Genomic DNA, 12885 nt, shown 5'->3' on the forward strand with positions numbered 1-12885 from the left:
TAAGACAGCTAAGATAGGGACCGGAGATACAGCTCAGTGGCACAGTGCCTGCCTGGCAAGCGTGAGGTCCTGAGTTCAATTCCCAGTATAAAAAAAAACGATAGCTAAGATAACTGTACTACTAATTTCTGTTGCTTTACTGAAAGGAACAGTTATTGCTTAGTTGTTTGATCAGTTTTGCATGCCTATATCTGATAATCTGAACAACTACTCAGGAGATAACAATATGCAATATAACAACCACTGTTGATTTCCTATCATCTTGTTTTGAAATTTTGTATTGTTTTGTTTTTTAATTTTATTCTCTTTAATACATATATATATATATATAAATCTAAGACAATAATAATAATAATTATTATACTGACAATGACTTAAGTAGGAAGAAAAAGCGTCAGCAATTAAATCAAGGGCTGGAAGGACTGTTTGTTACATACTGAGATGTCAGCGGAACTACAGAACTTATACCAGTTCAGAAGCTGGTATAAGCCAGCCTGCCTTATAGACCTCTGAGTGCCGGTAACAGAATCCTAAAGTCTTACTGCATCCAATATGCCAGTATTATGAAGTCAGTAATCCTAGTTAGGCTTGTACATTTAAAAGAATGAGGAAAAATAGAAAGGTTCAATAGGAATAAAGTTTAAGCAGATTGATTGTAGTCTTATTGATTATGACTCAAAAAACATAAAAGTGCACGTACCTTTTGTAAACATGCTATATACTAGCTATTCAGTAACATTCATCTAATACATTAATACTTAGAAACTAACAAAAAATGAATGAACATTTTAAAGGTACAAATATTTACAAGCTAATAAATTTCCATATTAAAATAAAAAGTAGTAATTTGTTTACCTTTGGTGCTGAAACTGGGTGGATGGCATTTTTGGTAGGTACCGGGTGAGAAAAGGTATTTTGGAATGCAAATGCAGAGGAGACGGGATAGCCAATCCCACAGCTGGGGTAAGCAAGTCTGTTATCAATCTAAAAATGGAAACATTTAAAAACATTAAGCATGAGAAATCATTCTAAATAGTACCTGCTGATCTAGAAGGCATTAGCATTTGTTATAACAATGAACAGCTTGGAGCACTATCTCAGGAGCTGATTTTGTTTCTAGGACACCACAAAACCCTGCTTTAGCACTTCATGTGAGGCCGAGACAGGTCTCCGCGGGGCCAAGGGCACGGAGAGTGGCCGTGCAAGCCCCTCCCGGAGACGGGTGTGAGCTCAGCGACAACACGATTGCTGAGCCAGCTCATCTCACCGGGTTTCCCGACAAGGACAGTGCGGTGGAGAGCAGGGGTCACATCAGCAGCACAGTCGGAGATAAACACAAATAAGCTGCTGCTAGACTGGAAAGAACAAGATTACTGGAAGAGTTAGCAAGATCCACACGGTGCAACAGATACCGTGACAGGGAAGGAAACGGCTCAAAGGAAGAACAACTGGGATGGGGAGAGGGGGAAGAAGGAAGGAGGAATATATATATCTCTCTAGTATCGGAATTATATACAAGGAGTATATATATTTATAAATGTAAAAGATAGCTAAGATAGTCCCACCCGTAATTTCTGTTAGTTCATTGACAGGAATACTGTTTGATCAATTTTACATGCCTATCTCTGGTAATCTGAGCAACTATTTTGAAGGTAATAATATGCAATATAACAACCTTTGTTAATTTTTATCATCTTGTTGTGAAATTCTGTATCATTTTTCTTTTAGTTCTCCTTAAAATAAAAAAAAAAAAGCAAAGAGTAAGATCAGCGTGCTTCTTTGTTCCCAGTCAGAACCTCACCAGGCAGCTCAGGCTGGGCCCGAGATCGCTACGCAGCCCAGGCTGGCCTCAGCTCCCAGGCGCTCCGCAAGCGCGCACCACCAGTCCCAGCTAGGTGAGTGCTCTAATTCAGACAACGATTTGCCTGGCACTAACTTCCACTTCAGCAGCACCGCCAATGTCAAAGCGCAGTTTATCACAGCAGGAGGCCACGGGGAACACGGGCCTTACGAAGCAGTCGTGCACACATGCGGCTGTGCAGGGCAGGCATCCTTCACCCGCTCGGTATCATCATTCAGGCTAAGCCTGTAACGTTTTTCAAGTTTCTATTTCAGCCTCAGGCACTATTATTCTGTACCATTTTCTCATCTAGTAGCAACTCTCTTCCTTTTTTAGACATACAGTATATACAACCGAGTAGATTAAAAATTCAGTCAGGCCACTAGGCAGGTTGTCACATGCCCGTAATCCTACCATTTGGTGAGCTCAAGGCAGGAGTCCTTTGAGATTGGGCAACTGAGAGAGACCCTGTCTCCAAAGAAAAAGAAAAACTACAAAGAACTGGGCATGCAGCTACACAGCTGGGTGTGAACATTTTTCAACCAGGCGTTTGGAATTTACACTCTCTGCAATGCCCTCCGCCGAAGTATACCAGGTACATCTGCAGTGCAGAAGCTGGCTTTACTGCTCCTTGCAGTGGAAGGGGACTGCACACGGGAACCGTGGACGTGTCTCAGGAAATGTCAAAGGAAACTACTGATTAGATTTAGACATGTCTGACCACCTGCGAAGAAATTTAAGAAACTGAGACATCGCCGTGGACTAGACGCTCTCGGGAAGAAGGACAAAAGCTCGGCAGAGTACCTAAATCGGGCAGGAGGCACATGTTCAGGCCAAAGCTATACCTGGTTGAAGCAGCAGCAGCCACTCGCGTCGGCCAGAACAGAAGGGTACTTGGCAATTTTTGTGGTTCGGCAATGTGCATACTTTCGCCTATGTTCAAACATAGTTAATCACACAGCGGTTTTGTTCTTATCTTGAGTCATCACGGCTGTGCAGTGACCTCAGGAGCGCCCGAGTAAGATGAGGCACAGTCCTAGGGGCTCCCAGCCTGGCCGCCGGATAATACCAGGCCACTCCAGACGCAAGAAGTGCGTTTTGTGTTCTTCCCTGACTCCTGGCAAGAAGACTCAAATGACCCGGGCTTACGAGCCACAGGGCTCACGGCGCACAAGCAGCTCATGAGACTCGGAGCCGACACGGCCACTAACAGACGCCTCCCCGTCCCCGGCAGAATTCGGCTAGGCTTTCTTCGCTGCACACGGGAGGCCTAACCCTCACTTCTCTCTTCCTGAAGTCTTCTGGTTTTTGTGTATTTGTGCACATGCGCACGTGTTTTAAAGTTTTGCAGCACATTCAGCATTACTTTAATGAGTCCGGAATGATTTCTGTACCCAGTAAGCCTTTACACGAAAGCGTGCCCTTGAAATACGGCTGCTCTGTCAGAGTGAGACTGCTTATTTACGGGCCACTCACACTCTGCTTCATTGCTAAGCACTATCAGGTTTCCAGTCTAGTCACGGACTTCCTACAAATCTGAGAATATTTTTGTTTCAAGAAATTTGTTAATGTCACTCTCATCTTTTTTTTAAACCCAGATCTTATTTGAAATCTTACCATATTCAGGTTAGGAGAAATTCCACTTCTGACCGCGTTGCTGCTGGAATGTGCAGGCGGAGTGGGGGAAGGCCCCAATACATCTTGCTTTCTCACAAGCTGATTTTCATTTAATTCTTTATTTAACCACGTGATTACTAACATAAGAAGACAAGAAAAGATTCTGACTTGTTTTTATTTTTATAATCATTTTAAATGTCTGAAATTTGATTAAGCTTTTTAAATGTCCAGTTTTTACAACTGCCTTATATTATAGTTCAATAGTAGAGGTCACTAAATTCTTATACTTAAAGATTCTCATTTTAACAACTGCCAACATGGGACTCCTTCTTCTACTACTGTTAGCACACAGTTCTTTCTTTTTTCTTTTTAAAATAGGGTCTCACTATGTGTCTCAGGCTGTCCTTGAACTGGCAATTCTCAGCCTTTCTCTCCTAAGTCCTGGACCATAGACATGCACCACCACACCCCCCTTAAAAATCTCCTTGCAAGTTTTTACTTGTATAACGCTATCTTATTTAAAGGTGTATAATGCAGCTTATTTAAAGCTCACAATTTCATGTCTGATAACTTGTCCTAGGAAATGAAAACATGTTAAGTTAAAAAATTAATTTTGTATTTTCATTTCAAATAACTCATATTACTATCAGGTTAACAGTACTTTTAATTTTATGTTACTGACACATAAGTTTCCTTTATGACAATAACTTCTACAGGGTGTATGATGCAATTTACTGTAGCAGAGACAGACATTTAAAGCAGAACTTATTTGCACTTAGCAGTATCTGGACTGACCTCTACTTTTGTGGACTCAGTAATTACATGCTAAGAATAAAACTACAAGCCTCATTCACATAAAAATATAAAATACTTACACTTCTCATTGTTTTTTAGAAGTTGTTTACTTTCTTCAAGTTTTTGAACTGTGGCTTCTAACTGTTCTTGTAATCTGCATACCTGAAATATATCAATTCTCAGAATAAGTCAACTACAGGCTAAAATAAAAACTGAAGAAATGCATTACTATTAATTAACTTAATGAATGACTGCTACTAATAGTATTAAATGTAGATAAAGGAATAAGTCCAACTATGTAATGAAATATGTACATTCTGTACAAATATCAGCAATCTAAGTATCTGAGTCATGATAACCAACTTGTCAAAGTAAAGTAGGTTAACTTTCTTGACTAATTGTGCTTTAAAAAAACTGCCCAAAGCTATTCTGTAATACCAACCACAAAGCAGAATTTTGAAAACTACATCTGAGGAAGCTTGACATAATGTACACAAGAGTCAGAACACAAAAAAAGACAATTTTAACTACCTCTTGCTCTTTAGCTCGGAGAGACTGTCCAATGTCCTGTAATTCCTTTTGCTCCTTTTGTAACTTTTCCTCCTTCTCAGCCAACAGTTTTTCTTGCTGAATAGTAACTGTATTCTTCAATTTCAACTTACCCATCACAGTTTTCAGATCCCCTTGCAACTTTTTGATAATTTCATTTGCCTGGAAAAGAGTCTCATATGTGTATCTCTATAGATCTAATGAAATAGTCATAGACTACTAAATGTTTAAACAAACCTTCAGAAGTTCTGCTGATAATGATTTTATTGTGGCTTCAAGTTTTCCCAGTTGAACCTGATTTTTCTCACCATTCTCTTCTAATGCCACCTGATATATTCGTAAAAACATGAATAATTAGGGCATGTGTATTTGTTTATGAAAGCATCACAAAACGTGACCATCAGTTTGTTTGGAAAAATTTTAAAGACCTTTTGTTCCTGGATTGTATCAAATGCTTCTTTTGTTCTCACAACAAGCTGGTCTTTATCCTTAATTTCTTGTTCTAAAACTGCCACTTTTGTTTGTAGCTGATTAATATGCTTTTCTTTCTCATGACATTCAGCATCTAGTGTACAATTCTCTCTTCGCAAAGAAAGGACTTCTTGCTTAGTACGCTGTAGCTCCTGGAAGGCAGAAAAAACTTATGCATTACAAAAAAATTAGATTAGATTATCTGCTTCCTTATAATTAAGATGTTTAAAATACTAAAAATGTTCAAAAACCTTTAAGGTGTCAGACTTTCATGATTAAGAGATATAAAAGTCTCTAATGGTATGTATGTTACGGATTTGAAATACAATAATAAAACACTACTGAGTTAAATCAAGGGAAAATAAAACAATTCTGATTTACGAGTAATTGCTACAACTTTTAAAAATTTATAACAAAAATTTTGCGGTATCTTCCCAACTGATTCTAAGGATAGCCATGATCTACAACTACCATTTGTCTTCACTGCCTTTTTTTTAAGGGCTCATGTCAAAGTTTTGTAATCTGCCTTCTTCCCAGAATATATTACAAATTAACTTTCCATGTGAGTAAATACGTTAACATTTCTAGATTCCTTTTGGTCCATGCTTTAAAAGTAAAATCAGGCAAATCACAATTATTAAGTAAAAATAAATCTCAGGGAAGTCTAGAATACGCTGGGCATGGTACTGCACGCTTGTAACCCCAGCACTCTGGAAAGGTGAGGCAGAAGGATCTCAAGTTCAAATTCAGCTCGCACAACTTAGCAAGCCCCTGTCTCAAAATAAAATATAAAAAGGTGTGCGGATGTAGCTCAGCGGGTTCAATCCTCAGTACTGAGGAGGGCAAAAAACTAAACAAAACAAAACCCAAAAGCCTAAACTAGAACACTTCCCAACTAGCTAATACCAATCAGAATGACAGTGATACGCAAAAGGCAGGGACACAACTTTTTTACGGGGTTATAGTTTTTAACAAAAATTTTACAGCAGAATTTTATAGAACTGTAGTACTACTACTGTCTCAGGAGCACCGGGTTTGGTATCAGGCAGACTTGAGTTCAGATCAGGTCTCGCCTACAGCGCCGTCTCGGGAATTACTCATCCTCCCTAAGTCTCAGCTCCCGCGCTTGTAAAACAGAGCTGCCTAGCATGTTCACTGACATACAGTAGATAATTAATGGTAGCAATTACTTTTAGGGCATTAATAGCTAAAAAATGTAATTTTATATAATTAGGTAGCTTAACACTTAGAGGTTTAAAAAAATCCCAATACTTATAATTCGCAAGTGCTATGCAATGCTTTTGATTAGATTATATAAAAACCAACATAATAAAAGACTGCTAACAAAGTGGGCAGTTTCAGGGCTAAGACTGAAGAAATCGAACAGCAATACAATGCATTAATTAGGCAGGGATATAGCTCAGCGGCACAAGCGCCTGCCTGGCAAGTGCAAGGTCCTGAATTCGATTCCCAGTACCAAAAAAAAAAAAAAAAAAAAAAAACGACTGAAGTAATTAAACTAACTCTGTACCATAAAAAAAAAGTCTGAAACGTTTTGCTAACTGCTGTGAAAAATGAAGGGTACAGGGAATAAAAACTGCAGAGATCTTTTAAGGCGGAGTTCTCTGAGGATACGAACATAAAACAGGTTACTCTTCAGCCTGCAGCTTCTAAGCGTAACTGACTAGGGAAGCGGAAAGCTGGCGGTCTTTGTTTTCTACTTGCTTTTGAGGTACTAGTGATTGAACCTAAGGCCTTGCGAACGCCAGGAAAGTGCTGTATAGGTAAGAGAGAGCCCCACATCATGTTTAAAATGTTTTTGAGGCAGGGTTTCCCTACACAGCTGAGATTACAGGTGTGTGTCACTGCAACTGGCTCAGTGATCTTTGCTTTTAAATATAAGCCTTTAATCGTAAGCCAGGAGCTGCGGCACACCTACTTGGAAAGGGGAAGCAGGAGGACAGCTGAGCCTAGGAGTCTGAGGTTGCCTACGCAGCACAGCGAGACCTGTCCCAGAAAAACACAGTAACAAAAACATTACACACATCTCTCATGGTTCACGTGATCATAACTCTAGGTAGAAGATAATCGTCAGTGAATACGCACAGGGGCAAGATTCTCAGACTCCGTGGCCTGGGCAGTGTGGCTCGGTGGTAGACGGCTTGTCTAGCACGCACAAAGCCCTGGGTTTAACTCTTAGCATCTCAAAAAACAAGCACCTTTTTGGTGCTTGGAAGAACACGGTAGTATCAAAAATAGGCAAAATAGGAAAAAAAGCCAAAAAATAGGCAAAAAAATAGGTGGACGACACATGAAACAGGCACAGAGGATTAAGTCAGTCACCCATATCATGCTTGGTCATGTGTAAAATGAGAATAATGGCACACGCCTTAAAGAACTGTAAGAATTAATACATGAAGTACTTAAGTAGTGCCTACCATATAGCAAACACCCAGTACTCACAGCTACTACCTTCACTCTTCTCACTACTGCTGCTTCACGTACTTGCTTGATATATTGCCTAGGCTAAAGGAAAGGACCAGCCCCGTCCACGGTGAGTACCCTCTGCGACACAGACACTAACCCAACGGGAACATGTGAGATCCGGCCAGCACACTGCTCCCCAAGTCCCTAACTGAAAGCAGCAGGCCTTACTCTGGTCCTACTTTGAATTATCTCTTTATCAAATTTCAGGTTCTCAGTATGTTTGGCATTGTATGAACTTATCATTAACACCCGAAGAGATCCCTGCAGAAAAACCAGAGGACCACCGCCCACACAAATAACCAAATGAAAATAAAGTGACCGGAACCAACGATCAGTACCTCTTCAACACCAGAGAGCTTTGCTTTCAGTTCTCTAGTAGCGGAGTCTCCTTTGTATCTCCTCTCAGTGAGGTCTTTATTAGCTGCTTCTAACTCAGACAGTCTGCTCTGCAGCTGGTGAATGTTTTGCTGATGGAGGGTCTCTAAATCTTTTTTCTGTTGCTCATGCTGCTGTTGGTACTGGACCTGTGCCTGTTAGAGAAGAACAGATACCAAACAAAACATCAGAAAGAAAGAACCACCACAGGTTCTTTTTAATAGTGATCAAAGTCCCCTCTCTCAAAAGGGGCCACTATTTTAAGCAACAGGTCTCATTCGGAGAAAGTAAGGTCAACAAAAGCAATTCTACCGCGTGTGTGTGCGCACTTGCGTGCGTGTGGTTTTTTGAGACAGGGTCTTACCAGGTAGCCCAGAGGTAGCCTGAAACCGGCTATACAGCCGAGGCTGGCCTCAAACGTCATCCCTCTGCCTGAGCTTCCCAAGTGCTGTGATTACAGTCACAGTCAGGCCTGGCTATTCACGCTTTCAAGGGCACAAAGGAAATCACAGATAACACATGATCCCACACAGGAAGTCCTTCTTAAATATTTAGGAATATTCCTTTCCAGTCATTTACATACATACACTGACACTGCACATGTATACCCAACATACATATTTACCTTTAATAAATGAAAAGCAAGCCATTTATACAATTTAATCATGCTTTTATTCCCTTGAGATCCGTATCTCCTCTTATCATTTAAACACTTCTTTTTAAACAAAACTTTTCCTTGTACGTATTAATAATACAGACTGAGATTCTTCTTGGCACGGTGGCACATGCACATAACATAATTTGACTATTTCTCATGCCCACGAGTCCCCACTCTTTCTCCCTCCTCCCCTTATCCTGTTCCACATCTCTAAATGTCTACCTTCTAGTTTCCTTTCATCTCTCATTTATTTTGTCTTTTTAGACCGGCCATAAAAAAAATGCAATATTTTAACTTTCTGAGATAGGCTTACTTCACCTAACATAACGGTTAAAAAAAAACCACATTTTAAAAAATACATAATGTCCCCAGGCATGATGGTGCATATATGTAATCTCAGCACTTGGGAGGGTGAGGCAGGAAGATCACCATGAGTTTGAGGCTAGCCTGGGCTACACAGTAAGTTTAAGTCTTAAAAAAAAAAAAAAAGATAAAAAAGAAAAAAAAGACAAGCCTTAATTACAGAGCGAGACCCTGTTTCAGTTTTTTTTTTTTTTGTACCGGGAATCGAACTCAGGACCTTGCGCTTGCCAGGCAGGCACTTGTGCCGCTGAGCTATATCCCTGGCCCCTAAGAGACCCTGTTTCAAAAAGCAAAAGCAGGGCTGGAGATACAGCTCAGTGGCACAGTGCCTGCCTGGTAAGGACGAGATCCTGAACTTGATTCCCAATATAAAAAAAGGGGAAAAAACAAACTCCCCACACACATAATGTACGAACTTTAACACTGCAAGGCTCTCTATAATTTACTTAGTCCCTCCCCAAATATGGACGGTTTCCAGTTTTCAAAATTACAAACCAAACTATGATTAATATCCAAAATTCAGATCAGTTCCTTATAATCAAATTACAAGTTAAAGAATACTAACAAAGACAATATAAAAAAAGTTCTATATCTGTATTCCAGAAAACTTGCTCTCACTCAAACTTCTTATCATTATTATTTTTTATAATATATTCTGAGAATTTTATTTACATCACTACTTTAAGAAGTCTTTCATTTTTGGAAAACCAGAAAGGAATGAAGAGGCAAAAGAGGAAAAGGAGAAGTAGTCTATATAAAAATGAAAATACATCTTGACAAGAAGCAAACAAGAAAAAACCCGTCAAGCTATAAAGATGCTAACTATAACTGTTTGTAAGTGTAATCAAAAATTCAAAGACAACAGTAAAGGTAATAAAAAGAAATGATTTTGTTCTGGGAATTGCTAGAAGTTTCTTTAAACAAGCAGATGAATGATAAGATTTCAAAATTAATTTTTTCCCTGTTTCCTTTTCAGTCATTTGAATTGTTTTAGAAAACAAAGAAAACTATCTGTGCTGAAGGAATAAATGATCTTTGGAGAAACAGTTTCAGAATTATACAGAAGTAACAAGCAATCACAATTTGTAGAAGCAGTTTTTTCAACAGAATATTCAGTACTAGCTTTATTTTAGAAGGCACAAAGGAGATTTGGGGTCCAGATGCCGGAAGGCAGCAACATAAGGAGGAGAAGGAGGAGGGAAGGGGTCCCTGGGGCCCAGCAAGAACCTGAAGTGGAAAGCGAAGCCATCGGGAGAGGGAAGAAGACCCCAGGGAAACAGGAAGTGGCAAGCAGGCCTTCCCCTTGAGTCCGACTCACTGCCGCAGGGGCGGCTAACACCGGCAGGTCCATGGGGCCCACCGGCCACTGCAGAGGGCGCCCCAGGACACGCACCCCTGTAACAGGGCCGTGGATACGAAGACTGCAGGGGCTGCGGAGTTACTCGGGTCCAGACATTTCCCCGCCCCGCAGGAGAGGACAACTGGCCAGTATCCACGCTGGAGCTCAGAGCAGCTGTGGGCTGGCTCCATCTACAAGCTGCTAGTGTCAGTGCTGGGCAGGAGTGAGGTCAAGTTGGCAGGAGGCCAAGGAGCTGAGTTCAAGGCCACAGGAGGCACAGGGAGTGCTGCAGGAAGAACAAACTGGGTTCCAGGCTCCTGCCAGAAACCAGCCTAACTTCAGTGAACCTAAAGGTGCAGTGTTCCTGGGATTATCCACTATCCTGCCATGAGTCTACAGGTAGTTTGCCGGGATTAACACAAATCTGGACTCTACTAACTTTGTCTACTGTTACTAGCAGAGATACTCTTTCAAGCGGACATTTTTAAATCTTCTTTCTTCCTTTTCATTCTTTTTATCCCTGTCTTGGTTACTTTTCTCTCATTGCTGAGACAAAATACCCAACACCCAAAATGAAGAAAGGAAAGGTTTATTTAGCTTAAAGTTTGTGGAGGTTTCAGTCCATACTTGGCTGGCTCTGAGGCACAGAGGCACATGGCAGAGGGCAACAGTTCACGGCAGCAGAAAACAGCAAAAGCAACCAGAGCAAAAGGGGGCGAGAACAAGCCTCCTTCCCTCCCCTATGTTGTAAGCAGGCTGCCCCCACCCAGGGGGCGTGTAGCACTCACATAATCTCCATGCCCTCCTCTTGCACAGGCTCAGGATGAATACAAAGAAAGCACCCTGGCTCCCTGCTGAGTCACACAGTTAACCTTCTAAACTTCTCAAATTGACACAGTGAACAACACCCCAGAAGGCTAAGGGCGTGTCCTTTTCACCCCAAGATGCAGAACTGCTGAGTCACTTAGCCAAGCCTCCAGACTCCCCAAACTGACACAACATATCAACCATAACAATCTCTTTCCTTGTTTTGTTTCCTTTTTTCTTGATGGTTTTTGTTTTTATATGAGTGTGAATGTTGCTTCTCATTTTTCTGTTGTTCTGTTCTGGCTTGTACTTCTTCCTTGCCTCTTTCGCTCCTGTCGTCTTTACCAGTTTCCCAAAGTTCATGGAACCTTCCTTTGTCCTACAGCTCTGCTTCTAATCTCTTCCCCTTCTTCTGTTTCTCTTTTTCCCCCCAACCTCTTCAGTTTCCTCCCTGAGGGTAGAATCACCATGCTGAGGGCATGTCTACTGTATACAACGTTCTGGGCTATTTTAGATTTTGTCACACAACCACACATCTAGCTCATGCATTTAAAAGTGGCAGACTAATAGTTACCACAGTGTGTCATTTGCTGGGCTGCATTTGATGCTACTGTTGTTGCTGATTGTGCTGCTTTAGCCAAGGCAACATACCTGTTCTAATGAGCTGGTCTTCATAGCATGCCAAGCCTGAGACTGCCTAAGGGTCACAAACAATACCATGGGTCTGTGCCAAAAAATCAGGGGCAATTTCTCACATCCAGTAAATTGAAGGGGTAGGATCTTACAACAGACTCAAAAGCCAGCTACACCTGGAAGGCATCTCTGAGAAGCAGTCATTAAAGGTGCTAAATACTAGCAATAAAGCTACTTGCCATAAGCAATTTATAAGACTAACACAGGAGTTAACCTTAAAAAAAAAAGTAGAAAATCAGAAGACACTTAAGTAAGATGTAGCCCCAGACTTCCAGTTCACACTCAGATGCCTAGATTAAAAATTCCACTGAAAGTATATGCAGCAGAATGAGCCCATGGGAGGACAGAATATCAGATCTAGAAGACAGGATTGCAGTTAATGATCATGAAAAGAAAGATTTCTTAAAATTAGCAAGGGACCACAAAAAATCAATCCAACAGCTAGTAGGTGATGCAAAGGTGAATGATATAAGATGGATCAGAATCAATGAAAAAGCAGGAGATGGCACAAATGACATAAAATACCTAAAAAGTAATGACAGAAAACTCCCAAGCATGAAAAAAAATCTGACATACAGATAAGTGAGAGTATAGAATGTTGATTATCTATGATCAAAAAAACCCTACACCAAGGCATACAATAGTGAAGATTCCAGAAATTCAACACAAGAATACAGTATTAACTGTTAGAGAAAAGAAACAAATCATATGTAAAGGAAAGCCCATGACAATCATAGCAGACTCCTCAACGGAAAAACTCAAGTCAAGAAGAGCTGGAAGTATTTTAAGCCCTAAAAGAAAACAATCTACCTCCATTGACAGACCCTGCAAAACTATCTTTCAAAACTGATCCAGAAATAAGATACTTTCATGACAAAGAACCCCGGAGGA

At 40.6% G+C, this 12885-nt stretch overlaps 1 protein-coding gene across 1 annotated transcript in view; it reads right to left on the reverse strand.

Annotated features, from left to right (window-relative positions):
- The window catches only part of Sass6 (SAS-6 centriolar assembly protein), a gene marked incomplete at its 5' end in the record, with an annotated part of 43794 nt that overhangs the window by 18779 nt on the left and 12130 nt on the right, over window positions 1-12885 (reverse strand). Inside the window, 7 exon segments of the mRNA XM_005389097.2 lie at window positions 856-984; window positions 3458-3594; window positions 4333-4414; window positions 4784-4963; window positions 5039-5128; window positions 5230-5424; window positions 8098-8289. Coding sequence (XP_005389154.2) covers window positions 856-984; window positions 3458-3594; window positions 4333-4414; window positions 4784-4963; window positions 5039-5128; window positions 5230-5424; window positions 8098-8289 — 1005 coding nt within the window.

The sequence above is a fragment of the Chinchilla lanigera genome, unplaced genomic scaffold, assembly GCF_000276665.1.
Source record: "Chinchilla lanigera isolate Chin_1 unplaced genomic scaffold, ChiLan1.0 scaffold00034, whole genome shotgun sequence".
In the NCBI taxonomy this organism is placed as follows: Eukaryota; Metazoa; Chordata; class Mammalia; order Rodentia; family Chinchillidae; genus Chinchilla; species Chinchilla lanigera.